We start from the raw sequence: 17,257 nt of genomic DNA, 5'->3' as shown, positions 1-17,257 counted from the left end.
TACACCTAGCATGTGCAAGGCTCAGAATAGAAATGTACGTCTAGGTAAACATAGGCCCTCGGTACATCTCAAACACTTGTTTCTTTCTTCATCCATAGTTCTTTAGAGGCACATTTAAAGCTGGAATTGTAACTTGTACTACTAATACATGTTACTGACCACAAGAACATTCACAAAAGTCCTGTATAACTCTGGGGTGATGCAAGAGAAAAAAAGAGATGAACTAGGATGTCAAAAAGAGATAGAAGTTTGAAGGGAAAGAAACCTGCAAAGAAAAAATAAGAAGGTGGTGAGATTCACTCCTTTTTGAAGACCTCTCTGTTCCTGTGGCCAAACCCCACAGCACAACATCACGACCTTTCTCCAGCAGGGCCCACTCTTTCAAAACAAGTGATTTGATCTCATATTTATTTAGAGCATAGAGTTAGCAATAACAGAAGCAAATTGAAAACAAACCTGAGTATCACAAGCTGATCCCTCCTATTTCTACATCACAGCAACCTACACCAAACCAAGATAAAACATACCAAAGACCAGCCCAGGGACTTTGGACAAAAATAGTAAGGTAAGTTTTGAACAACATTCACAGTTGCATAGATTATATACAACTGAGGGCAGAAAATAGATGGTGATTTTCTAACTACAATTGGTAACTGAACAGAGTTTCCCCCACAGAAATTAATTTCTTTCAGTATAAAATACACAAAATTATTATCTACTCCTTCCGAGTTTATAACTTTAAACAAAGTGCAATTGGGACAGATGAGACAAATCATTCACATGCAATTGGCTATATGGATACAAAAGGAAAGGAAAAGCACTCAGATGTTTTCTTTCTCATATAATGGGGGGGGGGGGGGGGCGCGGGGAGACAACAGGACACGACGACAGGAGGGGCAATCTTCCCCAGCTATCTGTCTCAATTCAGAGACCAAATCCCAAAGCTGGCCTCTGCAAATGGGAACCTCTGCATAAACATCCTCTTGCATTCTTGGTCTGAGGTCAACTCAGAGCACAACCATTCTCTTCTCCTTATTAGTAACAGAGATTAAGAAAGTACTTTATAAGGCAAGTAATATTACTAATACCAAATTACCTTAAAAATTGAAAAATTTGTGACTATTGGCAGCTTAACAGTTACGCTGGCTTGCTGACTGTTGCCCATGAAAAACCCCAACTCGCTTCCGATTCTCATTTTATCAGCTTTCCCACTGGCATAAACAAAAGCCACACTGGTTTTACATACAGTTCATAATCTTCACTCCTGGTTTCCAAAGATGCACGCTACTCTTAAGACATTTGCCCATAATTAATCAATGTAAAACACTGGAACTAAGCAATTAAGATTTAGATTTCAGTTCAGTGGAAGCCACCTGTTTTGTGTTAGGGCAAGACTTGAGCTGGGATTCACTTGCAGGGTTTTCAGATAATTATTTGTTATTAGTTACCACTGTCAAGACAGAAAAAGAAGGATCGAAAAATTCAGTCAATTACTTTTAGGGCTGGGTAGCAGCCAGCAGGAATACTCATTGCTGGGTTCAGCAAGGATCTGCCAAATGATGAGAGATCTTCGCATCGGCAAGGAAAATTTCCTTTCTTGGCTTGTATCTGCTAAAGGCTGCAGGCACCAAATTAGGACTAAGGATGGGTCCAGAAGGAACAATTTAGGGCTAAATTTAGGAGCGGTCTCAGTAGTAACCATCTTTTAGGACAGAGACAAAGGGTCACTGAGATAGGAAAAGGAAAAAAAGTGAGCCAAAACTGGCAGTGAGCTTGGAAGGGTGCAGCTGGCTACACCTGCGCCTGAAACAGACTGAAGCAGGTAGGAGCAGGGAGGCAGGACTAATTCAGGGGACCAGCACCAGGCTTAGCATGTGCACAGGGTGGGACAGCCACCTGCACCTTCAGCCAGAATGGACCGCTAGGCACAGGGCGAGGTTTGGATAAGTCAAAGCCGCTGTACTACAGCCAGTCCAGCGTCCATAGATTATTGCCTGGCTAGATGTAGTTCTGGCATTGACTGCTGGATTTGGGGCACATTTCCAGCCAGCAGAAGCCCACACGTTCCCAACTCTAACAGGGCACCAAGGTAAGCCCAGTCCCAGGTACTCCATAATCCAGAAAGTACAAAGAATCAAACAGATGCAGTCATCGCCTCGCTGGAACATTTAACACAACTGCGAGCTAAAACCGAGCATTTAAAACCCAACACATCATCTTCAAACCTGCAAGCACCTGCACCAAAACAGTTCTGATCACTGCTTACGGAATTGAACGGGTAGTCTGAGACTGTCCTACAATTCATAATACAATCCCAACATCTGCAAGCTGTTTTACAAAACAGAATATTCTAATGCACAGGTAATAAGGTTAAATGTCAGGGCCTCCTAATTACTAACCCCATCTCCAACAAAGACTTGATGTGCAATCTTATCTAATCACTTGGTCTCTCGCTTCACCCATCTGTAAACAGAACTAGCAGCCCAAACTACTCGCAGGATGTTGAAAGGCTAGCATCTGAAATGCTTTACACACTTTGGAGTTTTTTAAGTGCTATGTAGGTTAAGAGGTTTGTTTGTTTATTTTTAAGACTAATCTCATATTTATGCATTTCAAACTGTACATATTTTACATGAGAGAAAAAACAATGCTACAAATAGAACACCAGAAACCATTACTGAGAATTTAAAATGGGTTGTGACTGGCCTGATCAGAAGTAAGCGAACTCACCTTTAATTTTCCTGATGAAGTTTCCTGCACATAGCTCCTTCTACTGGGTTTTTCTAGTGACAACCCTAAATAAGGAACTTCTTGCTATCAAGAATCCCCACGACACCAAGCTGTTCACTGCATGATTATAGGGTAAATCAGGAATTCACATAGAAGGGAAATTCCTTCATTATTTCATATCACTAACAGTATACAAAAGGATTAGTTATTGCCAGATAGACATGCTTCATTTTACTTACACACAGAGGGCGCGTATATAAACGCAACAACTCTCAATTCTCCCCACATATTCGTTACCCACTTACAATGATAACCATGTATCTTACTGGAATCTAAACCATTCCAAAAACATTAAACCGCCTCACAGACAAACATCATCATAACTTAAGAAAGCAAACAAAAATTAACTAAACTGTTTACTGACACCAAGGAATTCTCAGCTCCCTATACTACACATACTACTAAAATGTTCTGTGGACTTTGATCCAGAAAGGAGCAGTAGTCCATAAAGCATCAAAAGACAATTTGTGAAGCGACTGCCAGAAATCAGACCCAACAAAAAACATAGGGGAAAAGGAAAACAAATGTGCAAATTTACTCAAGAATGCCCGATAAATGAAAGCTATCACAGCAATATTACAACGTTGTACAAAATAGTATGGATTCCCGCCACACCCCCCCACCCCCCCCCGGGAAAGGTTAGAGAAACCTTCAACTGAAAAGGCTGAAGAAAACTGCACTAGAGAACATTATAATGGGTCCCTTTCTGGAAGCAAAGCAACTGTGAATAAGCAAGTAACTTCAAAAAGCAAGCAAACAAGAAACCCCAACACACCCCTCCTAAGAAGAGAACTGACATGCTGTCTTTCTCTGACATAACTAATTATTGACATCAATGTACTCCATCCACTATTTTTTAGGGCTACAAAAGCCCTGGGTTTTCTCCCCTCATTGTTCTCCTGGGAGTAAAAATTCAAGTGACATTGGCAACACTGGAGGTTTTGTAAGGGAGGGATGCAACTAGGAGAGATGGCAGTTTACTCTGGGTAAAGAAAAAGAAGAGAAAAAAGTCTTTCTATGGGTTTTGTAATTAACTTGCCAGCAGAGAAGCCCCTCCTCTGTAACACCAGTGGCCTGTGGCAATGCCATCACCACACAGCATTCATTCCGCTCTTGCTCTTTGAGTAAATTACTTCTACTCAATAAATTACTACTGAGTAGGAAAGAGTAATGGCAGATGCATGGAAGCAAAGGAAAAATTATTTAAGAAATCGAAACCATACATCTTCCAAAGCCTCTCAAGGGGTTAGAGGCACATACTTCAAAGGACTTAATTCAGTCTTTATTCTGTCCTAGTAGCTCTATCCCAAACTCTCTTAGGAACCCTGAGCATGTCCCCATGCTAGCATGTGCTGAACTCCAGGCTACTGGGCCTTTCCTGCTCTTCCTTACTATTTGAACTAGAACATTCACATAAGTTTGCTTTATAAATTTTCACCAGAACAGGCAGCTAAAGACATCAAATGAGGTGAGGGAGGCAGCAATCTCTGGCAGGCTATGGCAAGAATCATCTAAAAAGTCACGCTACTAAGACCTCTCAGAAGGGAGACGGAGAGAAAAGAGACAGAAGCACAAAGCACCGAGCTAATGTCAACTATTTTCCAAGCAAAATTCCTTCCTGGCATCCCCCAGCGCCTCTGCTTCTCACTCTGGGAATGCCACCCCAACCCACCCATCCAGGCACTCAGAATGAAACTCGGCAGCTGCTCATATCTCTCTCAGCTACTACACTAATAATAGTGTCCAGGAAGCGATGTTCCAATAAGGCCATTCAGTAACATCCTCATGAAATGTGAGATCAGCTCCTGGCCACTATTAAAATATAGGAATTTTCCATATTTAAAAGAGAAACTGAAGGAGAGGGCCTCGGGAAAAAAATTTCCATGATGAAGTATGGCATCCTTTCTCAAAAGATAACTCTCTTTACAATTAAAGACACAAACTCTCTTCACAAGGATTTACTTTCAAATCTGAGACATCAAAAGCATACGATCAATTTTGTCTGCTCACAAGCCTTCAAGATCCTAAACATAAGCAAATCATAGCTATTACTACAGGAACAGAAAGCATATACAGAAAGCTTTGTTTATAATTGAAATTGTTTATAACTGAAATTGAAACAAATGTTGATATACTTGTTTGGATTTTGTTTGATGCTTTTGGGGCACCAGAGGTTTATGTTTCAGGAGGGGCTTTGCTTGTTTTTTTCTGTTACATGTTGCTTACAAATACTGTCAAGTTCCATTCAGCGAAATTTTTCTCTGTACCAGAGAGAAGTTGGGGGAGGGAGAAACTATTAGATTAATTGCTAATGTGGTCCAGTTGCTTGCTCCATCCAAACCAAGACCGCTACTTTTCTTGACTGACACCTTAATTCCTAATTTTATTTTAAAATGCATTGATAGTAATAATGCCAAACTAATTTTCAAGAAGGTGTCAAAGCCATCTTCCCTGTAAACACTTTTAAATTAAAGAACTACAAAAAAAAGGTACAAGGAAAAAAACTTCTCAGTGAAGCAAGTTCAGCAATAACTTTACAAATCTGAAGTGGATTTCAGTATGTCCACAGAGCATTACATTAGGTTGGCATACCTAAGTTTTTCTTCACATATGGATACTTCCTATAAAAATGACGATATGCTATAAACCTTAAAAAAGCCAAACTGCTGACTTCAATTTCCACTTGAATAATCTGCATGGCAAGGGCAGAACAGCTGCTTTCTGAGTTCATACTGCCATGCCCTCCATACTGAGATGTCTAAAGCATGCCTGTAGGAGAATACGGCACATTCTCCTATCAGAGTCTATATTAAGCTAATTTACTTGAAGAGGATAAAAAACCATGTATAACTACCACTCAATTCAAACAGCGACTACAGAAAAAGAGCAGTGGGTGCAGTCTCACATAATGCAGAAGGGACTGATACACAACACTTCTCTATGATGTTTCAGCATTTGTGAAATGCTTTATAGATAAACGTCCCCAAGTTTGAGGCAATAGCTTAAACAGTGACGGAAAGAAAGAGGCAAAAAGACCCAAAGCAGCTCCCAAAATCACTTCTCTAGACACAGCTTACTCTTTTGTTCATACCATAAAATTATCCACATGTATGAAAAGACAAAACATTTTTGGCTTTAAGGGAAGAAGCTTGGGATGAAGGCATGTTTGCTGCTTAGTGTCTGGTCAGAACCACGCAAACAAAAAGCTCGCTCTCTACATGTTCGGTTTTTTTCAAGTTATATTACAAAAGACTCAAATCAGTTACAAGAGGAGTAAGTAGTGATCTATACAGGCAAGATGTGGAGGGGAAACGTAAACTGTATTGTGCTTGCCTGCAGATAAAAATCTAGTTGTATGGAAGATGAAAATTTCACTCCTCTAATTTCACTAACCTTGCAGGCATGAACCATGTCCACTATAGAAAGATCCTCAGGACTGACAGCAACCTGTAGCAGTGATTAAAGAAAAAAAAGCCCCATATACAATACAAATTTTGTTGCACCAAAATATAAGGTATTTTTGTAACTAAAAAAGAGGAATTCATACCTAAGATGCATTCCAATTACAGACATATGAAAGTGGTTAATGGAGGCAGAAAGGGAAATAAAATTCCCAGATAAATGAACACAAAGAATCGTTTCTGTTGAGTCTCAAAGCTACATTTTCAAAATTATATTTCCATCTGGGACAGTAGCTTGAAGGAGTTCTACTTCTTAAATGCACACATTAAAACTCATTTTCTGCTAGGTCAGTCATCATGATTACTAGGCCAGATATAGACACAACCTTTCTCATGGGTCTTCCAAGCTGCTAGTCATTAGATCTCAACCCTCCAGGAGGGCACTCCCAGTCCTCAATCCCCTCAGAGCAGGTTATACTACTTGAGCATATAATGGCCACCAGTCCTCAGGTGGTTGGGCTCCGCAACAAATGGACAGAGAACACATTTCAGCTCTTTTTAAAACATAGTATCTTGGCTTATCTAGGTTCAAATCTCCTTTGGTTTTGCTCTAGGCCCTCAGCAAAGTTCTCTGAACGGAGGACCAAGTTCCTACATGTGAGATTCAAGGGTGTAACACAAACGTTTCCTTAGTTCATTGTATTAACCACACAAAAACTTGAGCTGAATGTCTGGAGCTTAGCCCCATTCCTCTGTAAAACGTAGCAAAAGACTGCAGTAAGGGGAGAGAAACAGGTGCCAGCAATAAATTTTCATGCTTGACTAGCTAGTTCCCTGCCCCTCAAGGAAGGCAGCCTTCCCCCTCAGGTGCAACCCTACAGAACTCCATGGGAAGAGCAGTAATGGTCTTGGTAGACACACAGATGTGTTTTGTAAAAAAAATAATTAGCCATGGGACAGAGGAGTGTTTGCAGATTCTTTTTAGCATTAGATTCTTTTACTTCTAGAAGTAAAGGAAATTACAAAGGATGCAATACATCCAGGCAGTTTTATTTCTTTTAGCAAAGGTGCTGAACCTGCTGGAAAAGGGGAACAGCTAGGCAAGAGGCACAAGAGAAATTTGAAACTGTGCATTTTGAAACAACTGAAAGCATAAAGGAAAGTGAGGCACAATAAAAGTACGGTAATATTAGCACAGAGCAAAAGTGTTTAAGAGCAGACTGGAAGAAAGTCAGCTTTGTTCCAGAAAAGCTTGCAGGCTGAAGAATTGAACAGACAAAAGCTTTGGAGAAACAGTCATTCAACTTGTAACTGAGCTTGTCAACTGGACCAGGCCTTTCCGACAGAGAGAGCATACAACCTGGTATTTTAACAGGAAAAAAGTATTGTCAAATGTAAATTATACTGTTTTGTTCTCGGAGCACTAATGTGTTTCAAAAGCTGAAACTACGCAGCGTTCGCAGTCTGTTAATCCCCATAAGCTACAAACTCAGCCCCATGACAGATTTCTAAGAACAGTGACCCATCGCCAAAATGGTATTTTGAAAAGTTTTTCTCAAGTCCTCAGTGACCTGGCAGCATGCTCCCTCCACCTGTTTGCAAGATGGTGGGATTTTTTTTAAAAGAAGCATTTTCTAAGCAATCATATTTTCATTTAAATCTGCTACAATTTTCCTTATCAAATTTAATTTTTTTTGTTCCATCGTACCTACATTCAAATATTATTAATATTTTTCAAAGCATGAACTCTTTCTAATGACTGACAAAATCACAGATTAAGACAAACGAGCAAAAATAAGGTGCTCTCCCTCTGCTCAGAAAGAGGGCCCAACTTTCGAGATTCGATACATTACAGTCTAATTTTTCTCAAGGCTGAAACGCTGCAAGTACAACAGAAGCATCAGACTCTTCACCATGAATTCATTTTTTACTTCTAAGCCTGCATGCCTCAGCCTAATAGAGGAAATGGACAAATTTCAAAGCTAAAAAAAACCACTCACCAGCAACAAAGTGGCTGAGAACCTACTCCTGGACACCACACACAGTAGAACATCCTCTGAGGCCCAGGTCTGATACACAGTCCTGCTCAGTTTCATCCTGGATACTCAGTTTTCCTTGCCAAATCAAACAAAGCAATTTTTTTTCCCCTTCAAGGACACACAGTCCCGACCAGCCAGGTGTACATACAAAAGCTGGAGAGAACTAAGGGAAGCTGTAACAACCAGATCTTTTGAGAGGCAAAGCCTTCTCTCTGACCTACCTAATGAGCTGATAACCCCCACCTGCCCAGTCCTCTCAGCTGAAGAGGCAACAACAGGACCTTTATTCAAAGGTGTGGGCAGTAGTAAAACCACAGTCTCTTTAATAACACTGTGATTTTCCATCTCTGTAGATTATTTTTCCCTCCCACTACTCCTTTCCCACAGAGGACAACCCCAGCATGAATGATTTACAGGAACTTCTGATTTGGCCTTGGCCTGCGATGGCCACATTGCTTCTGAGGGCCTGGATGTTTCCTCTCTATTTTTATCCTGAAAGATGAGCAAACACACAGAAGGGAAAAGAACAACAAGGGGAGGAAACAAAAACAGAGTGGAAGGAGTAAAAGGCATTCACAAAGAACAGGGTGGCTGCAAGAAGCTCCGTCCATAGATGCAAGTAGGTAGGGAAAAATGACGTGACATTGAGGTTATCTGATGAAAATTGCCAAAAATGTCTGTTGAGAAAAAGAATTTGAGGATAGCATAAACACAGCCACAGACTTCCCTTTCCAGTACCTTCTTTCCCAGTGAGATACCTAAACACGCACTTTAGCTAGCAGGCATGCATCTAACACAGACATGTAACATGGGGCATTTTAAATTGCAGGCACTGTAGCTGCTCTCTCTTCTGTTGAAGTTACACCCAGAGGGCACAACCTCCACAGGAGCTGCTGGGATGGAGCACATGTGCCTACCTCAACTCATTGCAAAATGGGATGGCTTAGTTTAAACTTGGCAAAGAAGATGGGATTGACTTAGCAACAAGGCAGATTTTGGGTGCTGATTAAAACTGACAACTACAGTGGGTGGCAGCAACCACCAACAGAGAGATGTTAAATTCCCTGAACAGTAGTTTCTTAACTATTCTGCCAATATGTGCCCAAGCTCATCTGATCATATATTTTACACTCACCAGATATTCCAGGAAAGCATTCAATGGCTCAAAGTGTCTTCATTTGGCAACTCAAAAACATGAAGACTTTTAAAAGGTGATCAAAACGCTGAGCATGTCCTAACATCTCAAGAACAACTGTCATAGAACAACACCAAATCTGGTCTGGAAACTCAGAAAAGTGGCATTCGACCCAAAAGGAAACCCTATCAAACACAAGCAAGTCATAAAAATTATCTCAAAAAGCCACAACCCACCCTATCAAAACATTAAGCATATTGCCACAATTCACACGCTATGGACTATCTCCATCAAACAGCCAAGCCTCTGTTTTTTAAGTTAACATGTTAAGTGCTGCAATAGCGACTGAAGTTGGTATTGTAAAACAAAAGCACTAAAGTCAATGTAAACTATATACATTAATTATGTAATGTTAAAAAACAGCTGGGGAGGAGGAGGGAAGTACTGGGATGCAGCTCATTACTGTTCCAAAATGTGTTTCCAAGCACTCTCTGTCCAAAGTGAGGGCAGAGCACCCAGCCTGTACACTACTCCCCTTGCTGTACATCAGGAAAAAAACAACAGAGCACTCCCCTTCCTGCCCCTTATAAAAAAATCTGTACCAATCAAAAAGAGAAGTTGTGTCTCATGAAAGACTATGAAGTTGATTTTAGACTGACTTCAGAACTCGAATCATCGTGTCATAAGCTCTGCTTATTAAACTTTGCAACATTTTTGCAATGCAGAGCTGGCAAGCATAGGATAATTTTAGCAACAGCATACACCTGCAACCTTAGCAGTGGGTCTATTTATTTAATTGCAAGCAGGTGTTTGCACTTTACAGACTATAGGGCAAATCCATCCTTTTTTCCAAGTCCTTAAGGTGGATTCAGGTTCCATAAAATTCAATATTACATTTCTAAAAGGCTTGTCACTAAAAAAGAAAAATATCAGGAAAAAACTTTCCAACATGATCTACCAGACAACTTCTCTAAAAATTACAAACTACTCTACTTATTTCTATTGGTTTTGTCCTGAAGACTGACAATGACACTACTCACTGATGTCTTCTTTAATGACCACTTACAGTTTATGTAAGGCTGAAAAATGACTTATTTCCCCCAAACGATTAAAACACAGAATCACTTCATTCAACAACAGCCTGTCACATTTCCTATCACCAAGAAAATCCATGTAAATTCAGGAAAATTCGTATTTTCTGAAATCACATCTTCTAGTTCACTAGCACAATCTTCTACTTTTAATACGGGGGGGGGAGGGGGGGGTGTGTGACGACGACGACACCAAACAGTGGAACATCTACAGGACAAAGAAGGTAATGGAGCTAGTTAGTAATCCAAGCTGAAAAGACATGATTCAAGATGACAAACTGGCATCCTCCGCAGAATGAGCTCGACACTTTTTATAGCTACTGACACAGTAACGAATGCTTTACTTTGGGTGGAGCTAAATGCAACATTCTGCGGAGTATTTTCTTTTAAGAAAGCACTTCCCTGCTCCTTACACAGAAGCAACTTTATCTACAGGCAGAATAAAATGTACTGTCTTAGTTAATTAGGCCCTAGCTATGGCAATTATCTTGAAGGGAGGGGAAAAGCAACATTCTATTATGTTATTATAAGCAGTTCTTTCTTAAGGGAAAGCTGTATCAGATGGGCCCCAAAGTACCTGTTTGCCTTAGTTTTCTAATGTTTCCATTATTGAGCTCAATTCCAATAGAAAGGTGGGGTTTTTTTTTTAAAAAAAAGGTATATACTGCTCAGTAGCCTTTGCGATACAGGATCTAGCCCTGCCCAAGCAGTAATTTTTATCTAACAGTGCCCTAGCTGAGTATATTTCAAATGTAAATCTCAGTGTTCACTTAGAGCGTTTATTTGCTTACTGTTACCACATCTTAAATATGCCTTATAACAGAAATAAACATTTTTAAGGTACTAATTGAAAACTAAAAGAGCTTTCTAAAACACTAAACGTGACGATTTATTAATTCACAGCTCTCACTGAATTCAAGGTGAATTAACCAAAGATAGAGTCCTAACTAATCAGTACTGATTTAAAAAACTTTGCACATGAGTTCAGCTAAGACCCTCTCACAGTATTCCCCGCTCCCGCTGCCTTGTTAAGTAAGAATGCCATTAGTTTTTACTCAGTCTTTGGATTCTTTCTAAATCTTTAGTGAATGTCCATTTCTTTTCTAGAAGTTATTAATGAGTCCTATATTAACTGTTTTACCTTACTTCTCTGACATGTACTGGAGTGTCAGTAGAACATCATTTCCGTTGCAGAAATTATACATTCAGCTAAGTGGTTTCATAAGTGCAGATTGTACTACAGAAAGCTTTCAAAAATGGACAATTAGCGCTTAAGGAAAAAAAGCACCGTGGCTGAGGTGACTGGAGTGGCTTTTATGCTGTGTTATTTTGTGGATTACAACAGCCTTTACAGTTACATACTAATATCCATACTGGGTCAGACCAAAAGGCTGCCTCAGCCATTATCTGAGAGGTCAACCACCACCACTAAGAGACGTGGCCAAGAAAAAGAATACGGGATTGGCCAACTCAGACATCAGACTGGGTCTTGGGTTTGGATTAGGTTCTTCAGTCAACTTTGTTAAAAGAAAGACTCAGCCTATCCTACTAGGTCAGAGATGGGACTGGGAACGGCTTTATTCCCATTGCCAACAAGATTTCCAGTCTGCTTAACTTCTTGATGGCAAACTTGTAAATGACCAGTGACTAATAACACCTCAGAGGAAAGGAAAGAGAATTCACTATTTTTTTTTTTTTCTCATGAATGCAGAAATACTCCCTGGAGTAAATCAGCATTCTTCAGCAACCATTACCAGTAACTCTTTATACTCCGACAGACTCTTTCTACAGATAAAAGAAATTTGGTTCTTGTTTTGTATTCTGTCTGGTAGAATGCAAGGAATAAGTCTTCTGTAAAAAACGTAAAGCAAAAATGGCAATAAAAAATAGTCACCAGAACCCCGACCACACTGAGCTGCCTGCAGAGACCAGCACTGGGTAGCAAAGGTGTCTGGTTTCCTCCTCTGCTGCACCAAATACAATGGCCAAGGCTACACAGAACTGAGCTCACAACCCAAAACCTCAGGGTACAGGAGGAATTATCCTGCTCTCAGCCGCAACCAAGACAGCAACATAATGAGGGACAGGTCTACCCCAGGGAAAACCACATAACGGGGCTGTTGGGTAGCGAGTTTCTCAGGGTGCAAGTGGAGGAAGGTGGCTGCTCTGCATCCTAGCACAAGCGATAACAGTATTTGAATAATATTGTGCCCATGTGGCAGTAAATGATCCGGACTTGATGAAAGGCTTTATGATGAGAGGTCCATGTGGGGCACCCTTCCCTATCAAACTTGGTCTAGGTTTCCCTTAGATGGGCACTGCATACAGACCACCCCTTGAAAGCCTCCTAGGGAACTCAACGTTTCTGTTTTCCCGGCTTCTCCATCTTCTGTCTTCATCAGCCCGTTACAAAGTCACCGCAGTTGACCCAAACGGAATTCTGCTCTGATCTCAGCCTAAATCCAAGAATCCGAAGGCTCTGCTTTCAGGCACATGGAATAGCTATGAGCACGCACTCACAATTTTCATTTGCAAACACCCCATGAGATGCCCAGGGCCAAAACCTAAGCTCAACGCTGACTCTTCCTACTCCACCATTGGCTCTCATAAAAAGTGGCAGCTCTTGCTGTACATTTACGGAAAAGTCTCACCTCCAAAAAAATATCTTCAAAGACCCCAAACAAATCTCACACTCATGTCAAGAGACCAAGAGTTGGCCCAACATAGGGAGAAGAATTCGGAAGCAAATACGTAGTGTTTATCCAGTGTATTCTTTAGCTTCCAACAATTTTCATCTCAGATATTTTAAGAGCTCAGAACTAAGCTTCTCAAGTTCCTTTCACGTTTCAGAATAAGGATTCTCCGATCAGGCACCTTTAAATTCAGTTTCTCTCAACAGAAATACAACTAACTCCATCCAGAAGTTATTTATAAACTATTTTGATCCTCACTTGTTTAACTGAACTGGAATCCCCTGAGATCCCCTGCATTTCTATTTTAAAAAGCATATGTGTATACTGCTTGTATTTACTGATCACTAACAGCAGAAAAAAATTGTCTTTCTGAGCTCCTTTTAAACATATTTAACTGTCATAAGAAAAGAAAGAGACACCTATTGTTTATTCATTCTTCCAATATTTAGCTTGAAGTAGACAACTCAGTGATTCAAACCATTACACAGGAAACGAGACAGCTTTGAGTCAGTCTTGTTTATCTTTCTATCAAATTCTTGAAACAACTGAAACTTAAAAGTGTAAAGATACACTTGAAGTATGCTTCATACTGGAAACTTGACAATTTAAGAATGCAAAAGATGCTTCTTTTTTCCTTCTTTTTTTTTTTTTTTAAGCAGTATAGTCCTGTGCTAACAAAAATCAATTATTCTGAGTTTTAGGTGGAAAATACATTCCCATACAACTGAGGAGACAAATGGAAAGGAGCCAAAGAGAAGATCCACATCATGTTACTGGTTTGTCCTGTGAGACACTGATGACTCCTGTGATTAGAGGGAGTGGTGGCAGTATCTGCTTACCACCTTTCAAGATGTAACCCAGTGCAGGGAGCAGCAAAGTCATTTGCAAGGCTGTCTGTCGAGCGGGAAGTGGGATCTATTCAATCACATCAGTTATTCACACCTAAAGAATCCTCGCAACATTTCTTGTAAGCCACTGCTTTACAAGTGAAATAAGGGAAGTGCTAAGAGAGGGAAACGCAGGCAGTCTCTACTGCAGTCACTTCATTTTGACAAACTGAGCAGCAATAGTGCACTTACTACATTTTATATTTTATAGCCCATTCAGAAAAGCTTATTATGCTCACATATCAATTAAAACAGATGTAAATGTCGTCATTTACCTGGTTCTAGAAACAGAAAAATACTTTAGCTATTGTTAAGATGACATTTTTTGCTCAAAAGCCTAAAACAATTTTCCAAAAATTGTAATCTGCTGTTGTTTAAGAGGTAGTCATCTAAGCTCTCAAAATGCCCTGCTTTATTATCACATTCTCTAGATTGCAGCAAGCCATTCTTTGTGCAGAAAATGCCGTTTTGACAGAGGTGAACAGCTAGGTCTGTGTCTAGACCACTTCTCGAGCTTGGGTTTTGGAACAAATACTAATCCCATTTGGTTTCCTGACAACAAATGAATCGGGTTCCTCAAAGAATTTAGATGCTGATGTTTTCTTCTGAAAACACAAGGAGGACCAATACCCTAACCACTGTGGTTTTAATGAGTTCTAACTCCTCCTTGTGTTTCCTCTGGTTCAATTTGTCTTTTAATGTCTGTCGAACAGTGGCATCGCTTCACCAGCGGCAGAGGAAGATGACAGCTTCAAACCTGTCATGCAGGGGAGAGACAACTACAGAAACCTGAAATGTGTACAGAAGGACCTAACCTCTTTTTCCACTTCTCAAACAAGTATGCTGAAGCACAGATGTTTGTTAGAATAAGGTACAGCACTTAAACTCAGAAAGAAAATTTCTGACTGTCATCTCAGAAAGGAAGGAATAACTTAGTCCTGAACACCGGGCAGGACCTCAGATAGCTTCTCTAAGTATTTCTCATGGACTAGCCCTAAGTATTTCATCAAGCACTTTCAGGCCCGGTGGCTCTGCTTGGCATGCTGACTCCCTTGGCCCCCACAGAACACAGCTAAGCGCGCCGAGCATTGCACACCAAGGCAACGTTATCACCACAGGATTCTGCTGTGGATAGGAGGCTCAGACGAGTTAGGGCTTTCCTCACCACCATCAGCTCCATGCTTTCACATTAAGTTCTGTACATGAAACCGTACATGAGAAACCGAGGGTTTGGGGCAGTTGCCAAAATACTGTCTAGATGCTTGAGGAACAGGAGTGAAAGTGGAATGATTTCCCTCTACCGTTCTTATCCAAGTTTAGGGACACTTTTTTACCTTGCACTCCAAGTTAAGATGATTTATACTGACGTTTCAAGTCACAGATCTCAAATAATCCTCAAGGAACATGATGTGCAACAACTGAATATTAACTGGCCAAAGAGTAAGAGTTATAAACAAGTGAAATTTGAGATGGCATTTTCTACATTTTTTGACCCAAGCATATCAGAGACAAAACCAGTAAAGAATGTTTCTTTATTTGCACAAAATGAGTTATCTCAGGCTTTAAAACCCCCACCATATCCAGGCAGCTACACTGCTCAAACCATTGGCCAAATCCCTCTCAGTTTACTTTAAAAGAAATATCTTGAAAGCCTGGTTCCCTGCCTTCAGAAGTTTTCCATGATACCAAAGATGCAGTATGCTTTTGAGAACACAGTGCCAGAGCGCTGTGTTACTGTTTTATTTGAATAATTGGTATAGCCAATCATCCCACTAGATATTTAGGAGACTACACTACTATATCTTAAATGGAAGAAATCATATTACCACAATACTACATTAAGAACATGTATTAACATGGTCATTGAAGGAAAATAACATGATTCCCACATAAACCACAGCATAGCTAACCATAAATATAGAAATATATATATATTCAATGAGAAAAATGCAAAATTAAAAAACAGCATCACATTTTAAGAGGCCAAAGACATAGGACTGGTAACTAGCGCTGTTACCACAGAACTGTAAGCCTGGTAATTCCTGAACATACTTAAAATTTTGACAAAGGGGTATTTTCAGCAGCTTCTTCACAGACTACAAATGCATATACACGTACATCGTTACTTTGAGATACGCAATTCACGGACGCTCAGCTTGCAACATATCGGTACAACGTGAAACCGAGTTCTCAGCGGATTTAACATCGTAGCTCACTTCGGGCTCGGCACCGCCAAACACATAAGCCAGGCCCGGCCAAGAGACCGGGCAGATGCAACAGGCGGTACAAGAAGTGGAGTTACCCGGCGCCGCTGCCGGCGCTACCGCCGCTATCCCTTGTCCCCTCTCCACGGCTGGAGAGGACCTATGTCCCCAAAGTGGCTGGTAGAGGACCAAAGGCAGAGGCTGGAGAAAGCCAGTGCAAAACTCACTGCAACAAAAGCAAGCGCTGCCGGCTCAAAGGCGAAACCTCTCGGCGTCGGGCGAGCGGCTGCAAGCGCCGGGCCCCGAGCCGCCGGGAGCCGCCCCCGCAGCGACCCGGCGTCGCCCCCCACAGCCCTCCACTCACTTTTGGTGGCGGCGATCAGGTTTTTCCCATCCTTGAGCAACTCCTTGATAAACTTATTGGTCTTCTCCAGTTCGGCCTCATGGGCTCTCACCCGCTCCCTGAACCAGGGGCTGTCCAGGTAGCAGTCGCTGAACTCCAGGGGCTGCAGCCCCATGGCTGCCGCTGCGCCGGGGCTCGCCTCCCCGCTAACCTCTCCCGGCTACGCCACAGCAGCAGCAACCTCCTCGGCAGTCGAGGCGCAGCGGGCGTCCCCGCGGCGGGGAGGCGGGAGCCGCGGCCACAAAGAGAGGGCGGCGGCGGCAGCGGCGGCGGCGGCGGCTCCCCCCGTGCAGGGCTGGGCGCGGGCAAAGGCGAGCCGAGCGGAGCGGAGCAGAGCCACCTTCCCCGCTGCGAGGGGCGGCGCGGCTCGACTCGACGCAGCAGGCGGGCGCCCTGCTCCCGGCAGCCCCGCCGCCACCACCGGGCCACGCCCTGCCGAGCGGGGCGGCCTGCCGAGCCGGGGCCCGCCTCCCGCCCGCCCCTTCCTTCCCGCCCCGCGGCGGCGGTTACACAAAGCTGCGCGGCGGCGAGGAGCTAGTGCTCGCGGCCTCCGGGAGAGCTGCCCGCTCGGTGGGATGCGGTGCAGGTACTCCCCTGCCAGCCACCGCGTTCCC

At 42.0% G+C, this 17,257-nt stretch overlaps 1 protein-coding gene across 1 annotated transcript in view; it reads right to left on the bottom strand.

Annotated features, from left to right (window-relative positions):
- ARHGAP10 (Rho GTPase activating protein 10) overlaps nucleotides 1–16,758 on the bottom strand; it is a 150,689-nt gene extending 133,931 nt beyond the window's left edge. Inside the window, exon 1 of the mRNA XM_059826750.1 lies at nucleotides 16,605–16,758. Within this exon, the coding sequence (XP_059682733.1) occupies nucleotides 16,605–16,758 (154 nt within the window). The remainder of the gene's footprint in view (nucleotides 1–16,604) is intronic.
- Nucleotides 16,759–17,257: the final 499 nt, after the last annotated feature.

The sequence above is a fragment of the Gavia stellata genome, chromosome 19 (genome assembly GCF_030936135.1).
Source record: "Gavia stellata isolate bGavSte3 chromosome 19, bGavSte3.hap2, whole genome shotgun sequence".
Classification (NCBI taxonomy): Eukaryota; Metazoa; Chordata; class Aves; order Gaviiformes; family Gaviidae; genus Gavia; species Gavia stellata.
Note: the sequence above shows the minus strand (reverse complement) of the source record. Positions and strands in the feature narration are given on the sequence as shown.